Genomic DNA, 20,952 nt, shown 5'->3' with positions numbered 1-20,952 from the left:
TTTGTAGGGCTCCAAATCATAACTATAATAACCAGCAAGCCCCAGAGAAAACACAGTAGTAGGTTACTGTAAGTCTCAGGGCAGCTTTCTAGAGCATATAAATGCTCAGCCATGCCGAGGGGCAAATAAAAAAGACAATTTAAGTGAGTTACTGCTTCACAACAAGAGGTGACAGCAGTCTTGTATTTAACGTGTGGTTGCTGGGGTAAAGTCACATGATTGGCTTGTGATGTTCCTTATGTGGTGTATGATTACAAAGCAACACTATTTTAAATTAATATATTTATATAAGTCCTGGTTCTTTTACAGCACTCAGGTAACTTCAGAACAGGGGATACCCTTTTTGGGAAAAAAGTTGTTGTGAAAAACTCACCGATGACTGGTGGTTCCTCCATGCTGATGCCCTGAGATTTGAGGTGTTTCTTGATGCAGGAAAGCTTCTGAACATTGGGGCCCCAGCGGCGGCCGAGCTTGTGCACTCGCTGCACCTGTGTGACGAAGCGCATGTCGTCGTTTAGCTTGCACTCGGGACGCCAGTCAGGAGGCGGGACAACTTGGCACAACCCGCTCACTTCCGCGCATTCTCGCACCGTGTCCAAGTACATCAGAGGGTCCTGAAACTCCCGTGAGTTAGGGCGAAAAACTGGAGCCTCCGGCAGCGCTGCCAGGCCTGCCCGGCTTCTCTCACGCTCCTTCTCTCTCTCCTTTTCCCTCTCACGCTCCCGCTCCACCCGCTGAGGTGTGGTCTGAGGCTCTGACCCTCTCAAGAGTCTGCTGGTTGAGGTAGTGTTAGCATTAGAGTTAGCGTGCCAGCTCTTGACCCTCTGCTGCGCCCTGTGGATGAACATCAGCCTCCCGGCGGAGGCCCGTTTGGGCCGTTGCCTTGCCGGCTCGGGATTGGCTGGGCTCTGGTGGGCGGAGCCTGGGGCAGCTGGGGAGGCCGGAGCAGGCGTGGGGCCTGTTTTTGGTGTAGGTGAGGCAGCCGTTTCAGTGATGCTGTGCCCATTAGCAAGAGCAGTCGAAGCCTTGTCCTGGTTTAGCACCTTTTTGCTGCGTGTTTCCACTACAGGAAGTGATGCCAATTTAGGTTTTTTAGTCTCTGAGAACAAACCCTTGGATTTGGGCTCTATAACCTCCGGCCCTGAATCCATCCTGCGTTTGGAATTGCGCAGACCGTGCCGTCCTTGCCGACTGTCGTCCTCTATTTCGTCGTCTTTCAAGATATGGAGTCCGTTAATCCTCCCGTTGAAGCGAACATTGGCGCCCCCATTGGCTGTGCCATGCAGCCCATTTGTTAACAGCACCTGTTTGCGGGTTTTTGCATTGCCACTTGGGACTTTCCCTGAGTGAGGGGGCTGGGCACCAAGCCCGTTGCTGGCTGGATGCTGATTGCCGCCAGCAGCAGCAGCATGTTTGCTGTGGTTCAGTTTGGCTTTCTTTACCAGCTCTCCTTTCGCTTTGGTGTATGTGACGTGGCCCTTGGTCACGGTGGCCGTGTACTTCACAGTTCTGGAGGGTAGGCGGCAGTCTTTCGACTTTTTGGCAGCAGCCGAGTTCAACGAGAAGCCGTTCACTTTCGACACCTAAACAGAAGCAGGTTGAGAAGAAATGTCAGTCGGAACATTTGATATACAGCTTTCAGTCACAAGCAATGGAGCGACCAATTATATGAGAAGATACGAAGAGACATTCGGAGCAAAAACAAGAAATAAATATGCTTTGAATCCATAAATCTGCACTGTAGGTAGTGTAACACAACACTATAAGTATCCATTCCATTCCTCAAACACAGGTATCAACCTTCAGATATCAATTTGAAGTGTGGGCGTGGCCTAAACAGGAGACCTGACTGTTGAAAGAAACAAAAAATCCTCTTGAACATGAGACTATGCATAGCATTGCACAGGATCCCACTTCCGACTGAGACCTTTATTTCAACCACATGATCCTTCTTGACCTTAATTCTTTGACCCAAGAAATTTTCTGTACAAAAATTTTATTTCATTGCTTTTAAAATCATGCCTGTGTCTGCAAAGCTACGAGTGCAACTTCTTGGGATTGGTGGCTCCATTAGCAAGCCTCACTCAGCTATCCTAATCTGTATTATGTACTCCAAAAGCCCTGGCTACAGCAGGGCATAATTAACACAGGGAAAAAAATGAGAACAGACAGAAATCACAGAGAGGAACTAATGGGGAGAAAGGTACTTGGTGCCAGCTACTGGTGGTAAAATGACTCCCGGAATATAGTTTATAGCGAAAGCACATTATAATCAGTCTGATATGGAGTGGTCTCGTTAAGCTTGGTAATTCAGCCTAAACGCTTCAAATAAAAGTCTGGTGTTCCTCGGCAGATCTGAGAGCCCCCGCAGATTCCTGCTGCTGCGGGCGATGCTTCAGTTACACATAAACTCGTATGGGTTAAAGCGCGTTATGGGAATATCAGGCTGCGTCTTCTCTTCTCACCAGGCCTCCACTTTAATTCCGGTTTACTTCACGTCTTCTGTTACCACGGATACCGTTTCGCAAAAGCACTAAGCAATTTCAACTATATGCAATCCTTTTTATGTTCAGAACATCCGAGTATCCTCACAAACATATTGAGTGGCGGACAGCAACTTTGTTTAACGCAGTGTCACTTTTTAAAATATTGTTCATATTTTTACCCACCTTGAAAACATACGCAACAATGCCAGCGGTATAGAAAGAAACTATAGTTAGCACAGTGTCACTATATATATATATATATGCCTGCTCAAAGTCCCTCGGGTGCAAAACCTTCAGGGCATCCTCAAGCTATATTCCCACGTATGGAGATGTATGTATGTGTGTGTGTGTGGGGGGTCCACACAGGAGGTACTATTAAGTGAAATGCGCCTGAGCCACTGCGATCCATCAGTGTGCCGAGCCGGTCGACACGGCCCGAATTGTATTCCTATCAGGCTCAGCCAAACATAAGAAGAGGCTATTAAATGATAAGGGGGACTGAAACGTGATCGCCTTCATCTGTCGCTCCGCCTTCGTAACACAAGGAGAAGCTGAGGGAGGGGAGGAAGAAAGGAAAGGCATGGTCGGAGGGGGGGGAGAGAGGATCCCTATAGAGAGCGTTTCTATACAAAGCGCGGTGATTGCTGCTCACGGCAGGTGTGCGGACACTTTGTTGGGACTCTTCGTCTGAATGAACCGCACCATCACTTAACGTCTTGTGAAAGAAATTACGTCACCCTCTGTTCTCGATTTGACAAAGCACTCTTCAGCTGATTCTCTAGCCATTAAGACAACACGCCCTGTACAACACTTTATTTAAATGTTTATTTGGAACAGCACCACCCATCATGACCACGCTCCACCATCTCCAGTCCACACACCCTCTCCTACCCCGCATTTATCTAGATAAAACCAAAACACCACCCCTAGAAATGCCATAAGACACCACCCTCTTACATTTACAGCATTTGGCATATGGCCTTATCCAGAGCGACTTACAATTATCTTATTTATACAGACAAGCACCTGAAGGTTAAGGACCTTGCTAACAGTGGTGGCGCTGGAATTTTAACTCGCATCCTTTTGAGAAACGACCAGCTTCCTCCATCTAAATGTGCAACCACCTACCCCCCCCCCCCCCATCTTTTCACCCTATGAACCAGCACCAATCTGTTTTCCCACTGACCTCCCCTTCAAACACCTTCATCTTCAAACAACCATTAGCATTTAAGAGGCCAGTGCTTTTCTTAGGTCTCCTGAAAACACTGCTTGTTTTCCTCGTGGTTGCCCTGATGAAAGCAGCACCGTTCTCTAAAACAACACCTTCTCATCCAGCTGAAACAGATCGTCCACTGTGAAGAGCCACCTTCAGCATCCACCAACCTCTTGCTCTCATCTTCTAATAAGAGCAGCACCACCCTCTTCCACCCACTCGCAATGCCTGTTCAAAGTGCCAAGCTCCTTCGGAAACAGCACCATCCCGTCCTCCATTTAAAACGAGGCTGATGGCCAGCAGGCTGCGAGAGTGCAGTGTGTGTGTGTGTGTGCGCGCGCACATGTGATGCCAATTCCACTTAGCGTTCATTCCCTTGTGTGCTTTGCGTATGTGTGTTCTCACATGATCCGAGATCAACTTGCATCTGTAGTGAGTGTCGTGACCACTAGAGGGCTCACAGGCTCCATTACTCAGATCTGTTGAGGCGCCACACACGTGAGAGCAAACTCGCTCTGTCTGGGATTGTTTAGTCTGCTCGAAAAGACGCCGAAGGAAAGGGGGGGGGGGAGTGTAGCGAGTGAGCAAGCGAGACTTAGAACGAAACAGAGAAAGAGAGAGAGAGACAGTGCAAGAGCAAAGTCACCGCAGTGGCGATGCCCGTCACCACACTGTGCCCAGCCGAGCAAAACGGCTAGCCGAAAGAGAAGACAGGAACAAGTAAAGAGGGGGGGAGAGAGAGAGAGAGAGAGAGAGAGAGAGAGAGAGAGAGAGAGAGAGAGAGAGAGAAATAAAGAAAGCAAAGGGGAATACAAGATTACCAAGTACCAAGATTGATCTAGGGTGTGATGATAGACTTCTTAAACAACTGAGGTGAGAAGAAAAAAAAAAGAGAGCGAGAGAGAGAGAGATAGAGAGAAAAACGGATTTTGATAAGTACAGATTTTTGAAACTAAAAACATTTATTTAACACCACAAGTGCCTCTTTTGGCACACAGGTTTTGGTACCCGAATCTACCTGTAGCCTAAACTACAGCTGGTTGAAGGATCAAAAACAATACATTTCCAAAAACGTTACTCACTTCTCTCTCTAAATGTTCTCAATTTCTCTCCAAATGTAGCATCATATTTAACCAATTAATTATATATGGAAATGTCAGTTGGATTTCGTTTATTTTTCTGCGCCGTTGCCTCTAGTCGGATGGTATCAGCCGTTTGCCCGGTTGATTCTGCCTGTCAAAAATGGCCGACGGAGCTCGTCGACGAGAAAGAGAAGTCCGATTGGCTGTTTAGCTTTGCGAAAAACAGAATGGACGAAAGCAAAGAATGAGGGGGTAAAGAAGGAAGCACAGACATGCAGTCATTCTTGCTCTTGTCTTTGCAACTTAGAAACAGATTCGTATAACTTTTTTCCAATCATGTCTTCTATGATCGGATTACTGCCACCTGCTGGTATGGCAGTACACATACACGTATGGTTTGGTATGTCAGATGCACCTAATCTGCAGCACAATCGGACAACAATGATAACTTAGAAAATGGCAAAAGGGGGCTGGATTAATCAGTCGATGCTGATCAATCAGTCGACCTCTAACGTCCATTTCCTGTCAGAATTTGAATGGCCCAGGAAGTCAAATGGGGCAACCGACAAATTAAAAACCTGGCCATGTCCCGCTAAACAGCGAGACTAAAGAACAGCCAATTATATAACAGCAGTGAGATTCAAAGGACGGAACAAAAGGATGATGAGCTGTCTTTGCAGTCTTTGCTGCTTTACTGATCAGCAAGACTTGTTCGTTTTAATGAAGCTCTCAAACAGAGCCCGAGGCCTGATGATGCTGCAGTCATGTTTCATCTCCACAAAGAAAACGCTAAAAAGAAAAAGGAGTGGAGTAAAGAAGAGGAAAGCCAAGAGCTTACCTGCTTGCGTAGTTCCTCTGGGATTCCTTTAATGTGTGTTCCGTTAAAGGTGTGAGCTCTGGTTGTGGGGGCTTGAAGGACATCACTCCACTCGTCCACCCTTTCCTTCCCCAACATCATCTCTCTGATTTTGGTGTCCCTCAACTTCCCCAGCTTAGAGTGGCCATTAAACACTACACAAGGAAAAGAGCAAAAAAGAACATCACGCTCGGGTTCATACTTCATGTGTAACACCACCACGTGAGCTCTAAACAGGAAGTCACAATCTAAAGAGCAGGCTCAGGTCAATGGTCGTGAATAATTTAGGATTCCTGGCTGGAACTGCTGACTCAGAGTTAATTTTATTTCTATAACGCTTTTCACATTGGACATCGTTTCAAAGCAGCTTTGAGAACGATAGAAAGTTCACTTATATTTAAATGTATGTGTATTTATCCCCGATGAGCAAGCCATGGTCTACCGTGGAAAGAAAATACTTGCTTAGATGGTATGAGGAAGAACCTTGAGAGGAACCAGACTCAAAAGATGAACCTTATCCTCATCTGGCTGACACCAAGAGTGTGATCATTAAAACGTTACAAAAATATTATAAGCACCGGAGTGTGTGATTATGAGTAATGTACTTTCTACAGTCAGTTGGAGTTGTGGAACCTGGTGCTCCTAAACAACTCGTTAATCATCCCAACATCTGAGATCATCATAGATTCAACACTCCTCCCACGCCAGAAAAACTAGGGTTCATTTAATGAAAGTCTCTGAGATCCTGAAACTTTTCCAATGGAAGAAATTGCATGATATTCCTGAGTTCCACAAAAATTGTCTGAATTGACAAAATGCCCAAAGATTTCATGAAAATTTCATATTTTGTCTAATATGGTGGAATTGTGCTTTCAGGACCTCCTAAAGAGGTCTCTGTGGTGGAGACTAGAATGCGATTTAAAAAGTGCCTGTCCTGGCAATCCAGCTCAAGTTTATGAGCTCTGGAGAGGATTCCTGTGCTCAACTTGCTCAAGGCTCCTGGGTTCCTGAAAAAGGATCCTGAACTGGCAAAATGCCTAAAGTTGTATATGTACTGGAAAGGTTTCTGCGGGGGCACCCTAAAGAAGTTTCTGGAGTTGAAATTTCAATAGCATTCCTGAAGTCCTAAAAAGGAATTGGCCTGACATTTTGGGTTCCTGAAAAAAGTTCTTAATATGGAAATTGGAGATACTTAAGTACATCAAGTTCAATCTACAGGGTAGCAGCCAAGGAGAATTGACGAGATTTAAGGTACTACAGACTTAATCACAAGCTCTAACTTTCCCCTTAATCTAAACTGACAATTAACATGCATTTGGTCTTCTTGCATAATTTACAGCAGGCTAACATTATTCTTTTACTGTGGATTTAATACTAACAGGTATTTCTAAGTTGGAAAAGTGCCAGCTGGAGCTCAGGTTGATTTCAGGAAGAGGAGTCTGGAGGAGCTACTATGGCACTTGGATTATGCATAACATGAAAGTTAAAGCATTGGGGTCTTACACACATTGGTTCTTCTGTGTGCCATTGTAAAGTGCCTTGCTTGATACAGACCTCTGAAAAAGATGAGGCCAGAAAAGCAGAATTCAAGGATCCGATACCCACCTTGAGCAAGTGACTGAAATTAGACTGGATGTAGCAATAAATAGTGACAAAAAAAGCTGTGGAAATTAAGAAGCACCAGACGCCGTTACACCAGGGTGAGCTCGGCCAATCAGCAGCTGCATGCCTGACCCTGGATTGGAAGTCTAGCAAAGGAACTTGAAACCTCTGACAGTTTCAGTGGGAAGCAAAGATCAGGTGACTGACTGGCCAGACGCCCGGTTTCTCCTCACGATCACGCATTCAGACGTCGCAGTCGAAGTTCTAACACACTAGAGGTGTGTGTCTCACCTTGGGAGATGACACGACGGCCGCCTCGATAAATGATTCACGATCCTATGACTAAAAGACACCTTGAAGTAGCCGATCGGATCGATTCCATACGAGATCGGATACGGAGCAATAATAGCGGCTGATTGCGCAACCTTTATTCCAGCGCTCTAGTTTGTTCATTTAGTTATAAAAAAGTGAACGATTCCTTGGATTGTGCTTTTCTGTATTTAGAGCTCAATTGGTTGTGCTACAACAATGTCATGATTTAGTGAGGAGTTGCATAGTGGTTTAAGTTAATGCGACCAGCATAAACTAGAGAAAGGGGGCCACAAGGGGGTGCTGTCCAGTGCTGTCCAGTCCATATTTAATGCTTGCAATTCATTTTACAGGGTATTCTATTCTATTCTAGGACATAATTTGAAAGTCAAGAAGTGTACTTTTTGGAAGGCAAGACACGAACAAGACAACTGCCGTTTTTCTGTATTAACTTATTAAGACGGGAGAAGAACGAAAGCATTAGGACGCATGCCATCATGTGGCCATCGCTCTACCCTGTTCTTTTTTCTTTCTTTCTTTTAACAGATGCACAGTACAAATCACCGTACACATCAACCAATCAGAACGCGGCGTTTTAATCTACAATACAGAGCACCCCCAAAGGATCAAACTCCTGCTTACTCCAGTGACAGTAAAGCATACCGACGTTTGTGTACGTCGTGTGTGAGAAAGTGTGTGCGAGAGGCAAACCACCTTTTCTACTAAGTGCTGTTTTTATTGCTACTAAACACACCACGCAAAAAGAGGCATCTGCTACTGATAACGCGCTGGTGCAATTAAACAGACCTGTCAGCTCGGAGCATTCATTACTACTGACATGCCGGTACCTTCTTAACATGGAGCTTCATTAACACACCCTCCTGATGCGTACGTATACACACACACACACACACACACACACACACACACACACACACACACACACACACACACACACACACACACACACACACACGTCAGCATGTAGTACTGAGGGTGGGAGAGCTGAGTGAGAAACCACACAGGTGTGAGAGAGATAAATAACAGAGACTGAGACAAAGAGACAGCATGTGTAAGGTGTGTGCACGTGAGTGTGTGCGTGTGGAGGAGGCGCTCAGGGGTGTGTGTCGAGCCTACAGCGCCCCTCTGCACAGCTGTCGGCTGAATACATTAACACCTTGTTACCGCTTTTCCCACTAAGTGATAATTGGAGAGGAGAGATGAAGCGTCGCGCCGCGCTCCCACGCGAGTTCCCCAGTCATCGCACGCTCTCACACACACACACACATCTGTGACTATATATTTCATCCTCAACATTTATACCGTTAAATGATTTTACTGTTTTTTTGCTATCATTAGTTCTGTGCTTTTACATTCAGAAATCGAGTACCAAAAGATCCAGTGCCAAAGTATGAATTCGGTACCCAAAGCTAATAGCTAGAATCACTGCTCAATGATGAATGCAAGATCATATTAATGTGACAAGCAGCACCCTGAAAAACTGCTGATCCTATGTGGTGCTTGTAGGTGGAATTTAGAAATGACTTCCATTTTGGCACTGAATTAAGCTTTAGAGCAGTTATAAACCACCACCATCATCATTATCACCAACATCATCACCACCATCATCGTCAAAATCTGAAATCTCTTAAGATTGTTTGTTGCTTAGAGGAGCCCAAAGTGTTCTGACTAGGGTTGCAAAATCTAAGGAATTTTCCAGTTTGAAAACTTTCCATGGGAATTTACAGGAATAAACTGGGAATTCACAAAATTGCAGGTTAGCCTATAACTGGGAACTTAAATGTAGTTGGGTTTTGGTTTAAACAACCAGATTGAACTTCTACCCTTCACATTCATCACATGCACACTTACTGCAGGGCTACTGAGGCCACACCCCCCTACATGCACTGTGCATGAATGAAATTTAGAATAATTCCCACAAATTACTGGTAAGTTTCCAACTTTGAATATTTCCAAACATTCCCCAGATGAAGTTCCCGTCGAAAGTTTCTGGAATTTTACTGAACATTTTCCGGCCCTTTGCAACCCTATTTCTGACGTATCAAAGTAACACCTGTAAGCGACCACTCCCAGAGCTCTCGTCTCACCGTGTCCGTTGAGTTTGCCGGGTGGTTTGCCTTTCCGTGGTGTGGACTGGCAGGATGTGGATGCGACGCTGGGCGGCTTCTCCACCTCGCATTCCTCGTCGTCCTCCAGCTCGTCCTCATCCTGAGAGCTGCCAAAGTAGGCCATGTTATTGGGTAAAGCCGGGGAGCCTGGAGAGAGAGAACGAGACGAGGCGAGACATACACACAGACAGACTGTTAGCTCAGAAACACAAAAGACCTGAAGTTGAGAAAATTGTCTTTAAAATGACATCTAATCCCCAACAGACACCACACAGCAATTTGATTTTCTTATTAAAAGTGCACATTGTTTAACTTGATCATATCACTCTCCTTTGACAATGCTCCGTATTTCCTGTCAGTCCCAGTGGAAGTCTATCAGTCACAATTTCAGTGATTGCAGAAGACTGTAGAAAGGACACAACTCGCTCACACACTCATGATATTTCTTACTCTCCTGTTTTGAATTAGTTATTATGATTTATAATCACACTCGATGTCGCCCAAATGATGATGGTTCCCCTTTTGAGTCTGGTTCCTCTCAAGGTTTCTTCCTCATACCATCTAAGGGAGTTTTTTCTCACCACAGTCAAGCCCAGGCTTCTCATCAGGGATAAACACACATATAGTTATATTAAAATGTTTTGTTCTTTAATTCCCGGCGTTCTGCTAAGCTGCTTTGAGACAATGTCCACTATGAAAAGTGCTATAGAAATAAAGATGAATTGAGCAATAATAAAAAAAAGCGTCACAGAAAAAAAAGAATCATTAAGTAAAAAAGGACCTATGTATCAGTTACAGCAAAATAAGGCGTGGCCTCTCTCATTCACAGCAAAAAGAGGCATTGCCCTGTATCAGATTAGCATAAAGAGGCGTGGCCTGTGTATTAGTACTGCAAATAGAGGCATGGCTTCTGTCTATCAGTCAAAGCCAAAAAAGAGGTGTGGTTTCAAAGTCACAGCAAAAAAAGAGGTGTGGCCTCAGAGTCAAAGCAAAAAAGGGATCTGGCCTCAGAGTCGAAGCTAAAAAGAGGTGTGGCCTCCATCAGTCACAGCCAAAGGAGGTGTGGTTTTAGAGTCACAGCCAAAAAGAGGCATGGCCTTTGTCTATCAGTTTTATTTTATTTAACATCAAAATATTAATCCCTTCACATTACATTCCTTCAGTTGACTGACGTAAATAAACCTTGTGCACTGGATTGTTGATGAGATACAGAGCTCAGTTGGAAAGACACCAGACTCACAATAAAAGGCTTTATAAACCACAAACACACGTGGCCTCGAAAACATCCGTCTTGCATTAGATCGTGGAAGCCGATCAAGCGCCCGGGCTACGACTAATTCTTCTCGTGCGCCGCTGTGCATTTCTATAACGAACATGCAATAAAACACTAGGCAGATCTCCCGAGCCGCTTCGGATCCTCTGCAGCGTCTCAGCGCTAACCGAATTACAGCGGGAATGAGACATTTCTCCCAGCATATGGACTGGCAGGTCTGGGGTCTGCTCGGCTAATTGGAGAGCGAAAGATGAGTTAAAGAGAGACAGAACGAGGGAGAAGGAGGGGGCTGAGAGAACATATGACGCTCCAGCTTACACTCCTGATTCCGGTGGGAGAAAATGTAAAAAGGGTCAAAACACTACGGCCTGCATTTAAATACTCAAATCTTATTGGTCAGAAGGTACTTTACACATCCGTTCAGTAAACACACACAAAGGTCAGATACAAAGACGTCCATTATGAGGTCCGAGAGATTCTCGTGTACCATCGGGACGAACACACAGAACACGCTTGTCTTTAAACACAAACATGCTAAAACTGAACAAGATCCTCGAATGCGAACTCACGGTCCTGCTCGTTCAAACACTTCAAACAGAGCAGATCAAAAGTGCAGCCGCGGGAACGTTAGTGTGAGACTGTGCAGTGTCATGGCGTGGCCTCTAGAGGTCAGAAACCAGTCTGTGGGGATAAAGGTCACAGGTCACAGGAAACAAAGAGCTTATTGTAAAGCTCATGTTTTAAGAATAGAGACACAGCTTTAAATAAAGTGTTATTTATATATATATATATATATGTTCTTTATTTAAAATATATATCATATAATATTAATTATATCCCTTATCCCTTAATATATTAATACGTATTAATATATATTATATATAAATCTATTATATATTGATCATGAATTTTTAATAATTAATATATTTTACATATTGAGAAAACACATACATAGACCCACATTTATTTATATTTTTTTGTAGTTTTTTTGTATGTATATAATTGTATTATGTTTATATATATGAAAAATGAAAAATAACTAGCACATTGATTATTCATAGCATGCTGACTTTTTTTTTATAAAATAAAATGTAATGTCACATATCAATGGCTGCAAAATATGTCAGAATAACTGCTAGATAACAAAACAATAAATGTATTAAAAGATCAATTCTAATTGTTGCTGTTTTTATTTTTATTAAGCAGAAGAAAATGCATTGCCTGTGGAAACTAAGGAAACGCCTAGATTTTAATGCTTTGTTTATAAGCAGCAAACTCGTTCAAATGCAAACACACACAAGATTTGGACAGTGAATGATGCCAGATGAGTCCCAATTTGAAAACGCTATCTCTAACAGAAAAGCTTCTGTAGGATGGAGAAGAGGAGAGATGTTGTTAGCAGACTCAAAGTCAGAAAGAACTCCAACTAGTGAAGAACATCTTTGCCATGTCTCTTGTAAAACTTGCCAAAGTATTTCAGCTGAATGTTTGGAGAAATTAAATGTCTGGATGCCCAGAGTGTGTGAAGCTGTGATTCATGCTAAAGGAGATTTTATTCAACTAAAATAAATTTGAGCATATGCATTTATTTGTTGCGTCAAAATCAATATTTAAACAATTCCCAGACCTGCTGCATATAAACACAAGGAAAATGTCTCTCGAAAACAATAAAAGACGGTCTTTTGACATCCACTGTATGTTCTGTACTGAGCTTACACACACACACACACACACACACACACACACACACACACACACACACACACACACACACACACACACACACACACACACACACACACACACACACCACCTAAACTGTAACCAGATAAATAAATAAACAGAATAAAAAAAAACCTAAAATCACCCACAACTGAGGCCTTGAGAAGAAACAGTGACAATGAAAGTAATAAATTAAATAAATAAATAATTAAATAAAAATTTCCTTTCATTCTTCAATTCCCCAAAGCACAACATTCCAAAACTAGATTGCAGGAGTATTTTTCAAGGTGGGAGGTTTTTTAATTTCGGTTTTATTTTCTTGCTGTGACGTAACTGCAGCGTTCGTGTGCAGGAAACATAAATCAGATAAAATCTGATCTCGATCTCAGTCTCACCACAACGATCTTAACGCTGGCTTAAAAAAAAAAAAAAAGTTCAAAGTTACTCATATCAGGAGGACGCATCGTGTCTGTGGAAAAGTGTGGATGGGGGACAGAGGACGGGGGATGGGACACAAGGTATATCAGAAACCCTTGGAGAAGCGGTAGATCACTGTGGCTGAATAAAACACACTCTCTGACTATCTGATACTTTAAATGCCTCGTGCTCAATCGGCGGAGGGGGAAAAAAAAAAGAGAAAAGAAAAGAAAAGAAAGAGAGACATGCAGGTGTGGAATGTGCTTAAGGATATATGACTCCTTTATAGATTTAATAGCAGGCTTTGAGCTTCTGAGTCAATACAATACCGCGTCTCAAGGGCTCGTTCCTCCAGGCTGTGTGTGTCGGGGGTGGGGGGTGTAGGGGTGATCTTAACCAGGTTCAGCAGCTGAGCACATCTGTATCAGCTTTTTACCTTTAACAAACGGCGTAATTCCTTAAAGCCTACAAACAAAAACCCGCAATCTGCAGCGAATAATCGTGCTAATTGAAGAAACTGCTGCTTTCACAACAAGCTCCTTCTCCGAGCAAGGTGAGAGGTCAAAGCCTCGAAGGCCAGACGTGTAGGCAAAGGGCAATATCGTCCCGTGATCACAAGACCACCTATGTGCATATCGGGCAGATTTATAGACGTGCCTTGCTCAGGCTTTGTTCGCTTGTTCGCCAGCTCGCTCGCTCGCTCTCTGGCGCCGGCTGCGGCGCTGTCATCTCCGAGACGGATTGGAAAATAAAAGCCAGGCCTTTCCCCGAGCTCCAATTACACACGCTTTCATATTGTCCTGGAGCTGACGCAAATCATAATTAAGGGCGAAGGCGTTCATTACGATTGTCAGTTTTAAACCGAGCGCAGACATAATTACAACCAAAAACCGTCTACTTATAGGCCTTGTTTTTTTTTTTTATGGAATAAAGAACGAGGGTGCGAGGTTCATGAACGGAAGCTAAAACGCAGCGCTCCGATCGGTCAGGACGGATTCTGCGCTTTTAATTAGGGTTAAGCCCAGGTTTCGAACGTGCCTCGCGGACTGAAAAGTGCTGACGGACATCTGCTGCTGCCCTGCGTCTGAACTCTCACATCCATATATAAACTCTTAACATATGAAACCCGTTTGTGTGTGATTCGGGCAAAAAACTAACCACTTCCAATTAAATCTGAATCCTGATCATGTGGACAATTAAGTTTTTATATAAAAAGAAATATATATATATTTTCTCTCTTGGAAGTCGATTATATAGCGCATACAAATGTTACACACAAGCGGACACACTGTACAGACCAAAATATTGGGACACCCATCTTTTGTGAGTCTATCTTTGTGGTTCTTCCTCAAGCTCCTACCAAAAAGTTAGAGACTCACAGGATAAACTCTGAAGATCTGCTTTACATGGGTTGGAGTAGAAGATCTTGAGGTTTGACCTCAACCCTATTGAACAGCTTTGAGGTAAAAAAAAATGGGAACACTGACTGAACCCCAGGCCTCCTCACCTCTCATACATCAGAACCCGAGTTTACAAACTACAGTGGGCGAGAAGTTCAATACAAACTGACAAATCCGAAAACAAACAAACGAATCCGAGCACCAGACAAACCGATTGTGTTTTCGAATTTGTTCTATTAAAATGTTGCATTTGTTTTCGGGTTTCGTTCGTTCGTTCCGCACTTCGCGGCCACAGTACAAATCTCTACAAGCGCACTCCGAGTCTGATCTTCCCAGAAGAGTGGAGGTTGTTATAAGAGCGAATGGAGACTCGATGTGGAATGCGACGCTCATATGAATCTTCACATCAGGTGTCCACCAGCTTTTTTCCATATTAGAGAAAATATCGCTGGAGTGGTAATTAAAAAAACAACACCCATATACCTTTAAGAGAAGATTTAAGTGGTAAAAGAATATATAATGTATGTAGATTAATATAGATTGCACATTTTCATGGAAACGTTTCTGACCCTTTCACAAATCCCTAAAACTACACCGTAACACGACGGAGCCATGAAACGACGACTGAGCAGGAACTCCAAAAATCGGAGATAACAGAATGCCACAGAGCCAATTACACACCCGAGAACAGCAGGTTAAAGCGATCCCCTATCAGCCGGGGGTTAAAGGGCCATGGCCGCAGATGTCGGAGAGCGAAATCTACACACGCATCCTGTCACACCGGGGGAGGGGGTTACTTTTAATACCATCATCTCTACTGCAGAGTGAGGCAGGATTACGGATTAAATCTCCTCTAATTTACATTCCTGAATGTCTGCGAATCCATTAACCCAGTTTGCCCTCAGCCTTAGGACTTGCTGGATAAATTCAATCAGCCTACACAAACGCGCACACACACACACGGGTGCCTGAGGTATAACGGCACCTATCAACATGCCCAATTATATTGACGTCGGCCATGTTTGTTCCTCAGCTGAGCTTTGACAGCACATCTACTCTCTCGAGCATGACTCGGCAATTTGACTAGCATTATACGATATTTTCAATTTCTTAGAACGAACGCATTTCCATTAGATTTGATGCAGAATCGAGCGCTTGCTCAACTGACCTATAGCTACCACTGAGGGTTACGTAACATATGGCCACTGTGTGTGTGTGGTTGTGCACGCACGAGTGCAAACGCAGCGATAAAGCAGAATATACATCACTAACAAAGACCTCCTGGAAAAAGCCGTAAACTTATACACAACAACTCCTCAACACACACACACACACACACACACACACACACACACACACACACAGTTTGCTAATACTTGTGAGGACCTTCCACTTGCAATCATCAGTGTAGCTAATTGATTCTGATTCGCACCCAAAATTTTACACCTAAATCGAATTCAAACATCAATTTCAGCACCAGAAAAGGAATCTAATCTTTCCCAAAGGGACCCCCCCCCCCCCCCCCACACACACACACACACACACACACACACACACACACACACACACACACACACACAAAAACAACCAGCCAACCAAGAAACAGGTTTACTTGGAAAGACGTGCCGAACGCACCTGATCTCCACCAGAATATAAAAACAAGTGCATACACAGGGCTATAAATACCCACCTGAGCTTAAATAAAGCAGTATAAAGGGATTTTGTGTGTGTGTGTGTCACATTACTGTACATTGCATCATAAATTAAAGCTCTCCCCCAGGAGATTAAAACCATTTCACGTTTAAGGACTAAAATTGGAGCTTGTCGAAGCAGGAGAATAAAACTCCACCGGTGCAGAAACCCTTTGCCGCCGTTCCCTGCGCTTTCTGTGAATGATTACAGCGAGTCGTTAATCACAAACCTCAGTGCCTCGCACACACACACACACACACACACACAAAGCAATCTGACTAAACTGGCTTTTTTTTTAGATGAAGCTAAAGCTTGGCTTGGATGTCAGCAGTGACTGCGCTGCTGTACAAACGACCTTCTGACCTCGGCGGCCTTCACCAGGACGCCATTAATCTGTAGCACAAAAGAGGAAAATATTTACCCACCTTTCACACACTGGCTTTCTCTGAAAAATCAACAGTCGGAGAGAAAGAGATCAGAGTCGGTTCAGACACACGCACACGCACACCTCTGCAGACTAAAACGAGAAGGATACAATACTAATTGGAGGCTTTCACACGCTGAAAATACTTTTTCCTTTAAAGCGCAACCCTGTACGTGTTACACACCCTGCCTAAAAACACACTATTCTGCTGTAATTCTACTACAAACACAGACGAGCTGTATGAAAATAGCATTAGAGCTGTACGAGATGTACGACAACACACACAGCTATAAATTCTCAGCGACCAAGTGGGCAGCACATCCTTGTTTGTGTGCGTGTTGAGCAAAAGTACAGGCACAGGACTGTGTGAGCGAGAGACAGTGAACATGGAGACGCCTTGAGCAGAGCTCACAGCGGTTTAGACTGGACTCTACTATAACAGCTTACTCAATTATGACAAACACACATGAGAGAGACGCACACCCACACCGACGGCTAGACGGGCAGACAGAAAGACATATATAGAGAGAAAGGGAAAGACAGACAGAGATACACAGGCAAACACATGAAAAAAAGAGACAGACACAGATATTTATATATATATATATAGCCAGAGAGAGTCAGAGAAAGGCCAGACAGCAAAAAAAAAAAAACAAAGACAGTCAGAATGAGACATACAGACAAAGAAAAAGACGGACACAAACAGACAGAGGTACATACACACAGACAAAAGGAAAAGCTGTATGCAGAATCAGAGACAGACAGACAGACAGTGAAATGCAGAGGCGGATATCCATCCAAACAGACGGACAGAAAGACATGAATACAGACACAGAATGAATTGGGAAGACAGACACAGAAACAGAGTTAGAGACAAAATTACCAAAAGATAGAGACAGATGTATAGATAGAGACAGACAAAGAAAAAGACAGAAACATAGACCAGGAAACAGAGAGACAGACAGGCCTAGAGAGACAGCTCAACAGATGAAGAAAAAGAGACAGACAGACATTTATGTACAGTTTACCTTTATGTCTCTTTTTCACACACACACGCGCTGATTAGCCAGCCTCCTGGGCTGACAGACAGATCAAATGTGTTTGTGCGTAAGAGAGTGTGTGTGTGTGTGTGTGTGCGTGTGTGTGTGTTGGCCCAGCCTCTCTCATTTAGAAGTGCATTATGAAAATGCATTTGATACAGAGAGGAGCTGCCAAACAGCCCTCTGTCACTTTTATGGTCATGTGATGAAGTGTGATGAGCATGCAAGAGTGGTCTGAGCCTCTGGAGCTCTGTGTGTATCTGGGGGAATCCGTGTCGGAATGTCTGCGCGCGCACATGTGTGTGTGTCTGTCTTTATATTACTTTTTAACCAAATGTTAACCAGTCTTGGTTAACAGCCGTACCTTATATGACTATTCAACCCAAATAAAAGAGCTGGACAAAATAAATCCCAAACCCTGGAATTCCATATAGGCCTTAAAACCTAGTTCTTATTATCAGATTAAATACAATATGATGTAAAATGTTGAAGTCATACCTCGAAGGCAGAGGAACGTGAGGAAGTCCTCGGTCTTGGGCTTGCGTCTGGAGAGGTCGGTGATTTGCGTGGCTGGTGTGGGCAGGGACGGGTCGGCCATCTTCACCGGAGTGCTGCTGGGAGAGTTGGGCTGAGACTGAGCGAATTTCCTCTGAGCCTGAAGTCTGGGTCTGAGGGAGACGAAGAAACACACTTAATAAATGACAATAATAAATGATTGCAAACTCACACCATATGAGGACAACATTTCAATTATACACTTCCTTACATACTCATATTCTTGATATAAGCTATGCCTTCTTTATTAAAACAGATACCACACCCCTACAATAAGTCGCATTACACTAAAGACACACCCCTTCGCTGGGTGATATACACTCAAGCCACACCTCCTTTTTAGAGACTGACAGGTATAGGAACTCCTCCTCCTAAATGAAGAGCTTATCCCAGTTATACAGCTGAGCAATTAAGGGTTAAGGGCCTTGTTCAAGGGCCCAGCAGTAGCAGCTTGGTGGTGCTCGGCCTTCTGATCAGAAGTCCAACATCCTAACCTCTGAGCTACCACTTCATTTAAAACCTACACTAAAGCTACGCTTAATGCTTTCAGACTGAAAAACACAGCAGCACTACCACCTTCACTGTGTGACATACACTAGAGCCACACCCCCTTTCCCGAGACCGATGGGGACAGAAGCTCCACCTGCTTGAATGACCGACAGATATTAGAGCCACACCCTTCCACTGAGACTGACAGGAAGAGAAGCTCCACCTCCTTCACTAAAACAGACAGGGACAGTGAAGTTTCCTCTTTCATTGAGTGTCACACATCATTTTTCAAGATTGACAAGAAGAGAAGCTCCACCTCCTTTATTGAGGGACAATCCCCAGAGCCACTCCAATCTCCAGACCTTTTTTGAGCAACAGGTACCCCCACCAGGCAATGCCCCTTTCACCTGCACCCAGGCTTTCTTTATTGAAAATAACTGTCCCTCAGTCAAGAGTGGGCGTGGCCTGAGACTGACACAGCTCCGAAATTTGTTCGGATATAGTTTCTCGTGATGATTCTGATTTAGAATCACACATTAAAAATGTATAAATAAATAAAATACTAGTGTGTATGCCAGACAAAGGAATAAAAATGCCCATCTCTGTGAGTAATATTTCTCTTGATAACGTCCTTGTCATTAAGCTAGCATCAACTAAATTTAATTTAACAAAACAGAGACCCAGAGAAAAACATGGACAGATAGAATGAGAGAAAAAAAAAAAAAAAAAAAAAGAGACAGAGAGAGCGAGCGAGACTACATGGATTACACATACACCCAGCCTTTATGGTCAACAAATCCCCCTCTTAAGCGGCGCGTCTCGAATAACGCAACAGAGGGCTATAAAATCCTCTTGAAAAAAAATAAAGCGTGACTCTCACTCTTACTGAGACTAATTCAGTCAATCTGGATCAGATAGGCATGGCCCGGGCCACGGCGCCGATAATTATTATCCAAAAAGTGTCCGAGTGGAAAGAGAATGGCCGAGGGTGCTGGGTTTTTTTTTTCTCCAGAGCAGCACCTGCCAGCTGCCGTCCGGCCGTCTCGTAATTACTGAATCCCGATTCGTGTCACAGCCCTGAAATGTAATTAAGTTTTTCGGTTAAACGCCGTCGAGGCGTCTGCTGCAGCTGACTGGCGATAAGAAGTACAAAGGATGCATCAAATTGCACGCAGACTTTTTATAGCTCGGAGCTTTGATTTTCCTCAACCCTCGGCTCTTTAATCCCCCCCCCCCCCATTTTTTTATTTTAAAGATTAGAAACTCGCTGGTCACGTTAGCGAATATGTGGAAAAAGTTATACATGCCGTGCTTCTCAAGGACACTCTGGATTTCATGTCATGTGGAAATGCTAACAGAGTCTAGTTTAAGGCATAAACGTGTAACGGGTTCGCACTGTACGGTTGTGCCTACGATTTGGTCGATTTTGCAAATCCTAAAAGATCCCTGTAATCTGAGACTAAAATCTGTAGTGTTTGATCGCAGGTTTGTTCACAGACAGCCGGCGAGTAAATGTTATTCCTACGATGAAACTGCGTCAGGGTCGAAAGATTTCAGACTCTTTCCTTCGGTGCGTCTTTCCATACCACGACCGTCGAACCGAGAGCCAATAGGAGTGCCGATCCTGAAGATGCAAACCTACTAAGCCACAACTTTAAATCACCTCGGCGAAAAATGTGGAAACGAGTCACTACCGCAAGAAGAAAACACGTTGAGTTGTGGAAAGAAAAGGAGTGTTTGTATAGTATATTATTATTATTAATGCAGGTCATGCATGTTTGCACAGTCTGACACGCAACAATCGCAAAGGACTTATTGAAAATCGCAGTGGGCGGAATTAGATATACGAATGTGTAAAAAAGGGAGATCCAGAAAATCTGATTCAGAAAATTAGCAAATATTTGACTTTCTATTGAGCTCTAAATATAAATATGCATAATCATAACAAACGTGTTGAATAAAGTCAAGCTTATGAAGATCCGCTACCACACAAAACAAACAAACGCTGCTGCTCAGGCAAATTCTTCACACGCCACAAATAAATTGTCAACCGAGACCAAGTAAGACCGTGATGACAACCTGAACGCATCATAGATGCAGTAACTGGTTGAAAAAGTGGGGGAAAATTTATTCAGATTCAAAAATGGAGCATTTAGATATAAAAATGCTTCCCTTCACTAAGTGAGATATGGTAAAGGAACAGATACCACCCTCATAATTGATCATAATACACTTTATCCATGTTCCTTTCTTTGAGAAATGT

At 43.6% G+C, this 20,952-nt stretch overlaps 1 protein-coding gene across 2 annotated transcripts in view; it reads right to left on the bottom strand.

Annotated features, from left to right (window-relative positions):
* Positions 1-20,952, bottom strand: part of jarid2b (jumonji and AT-rich interaction domain containing 2b) — a 127,699-nt gene that overhangs the window by 11,354 nt on the left and 95,393 nt on the right. For both annotated transcript variants that reach the window (XM_083544260.1, XM_083544259.1), the window contains exons 4-7: positions 18,144-18,313; positions 9,657-9,824; positions 5,620-5,792; positions 374-1,583 (exon numbers count right to left, since the gene is read on the bottom strand). In XM_083544260.1, coding sequence (XP_083400386.1) covers positions 374-1,583; positions 5,620-5,792; positions 9,657-9,824; positions 18,144-18,313 — 1,721 coding nt within the window. The remainder of the gene's footprint in view (positions 1-373; positions 1,584-5,619; positions 5,793-9,656; positions 9,825-18,143; positions 18,314-20,952) is intronic.

Source organism: Silurus aristotelis (genome assembly GCF_946808225.1).
Source record: "Silurus aristotelis genome assembly, chromosome: 6".
Classification (NCBI taxonomy): Eukaryota; Metazoa; Chordata; class Actinopteri; order Siluriformes; family Siluridae; genus Silurus; species Silurus aristotelis.
The sequence above is the reverse complement of the archived record's forward strand: the minus strand, read 5'-3'. Positions and strand labels throughout refer to the sequence as shown.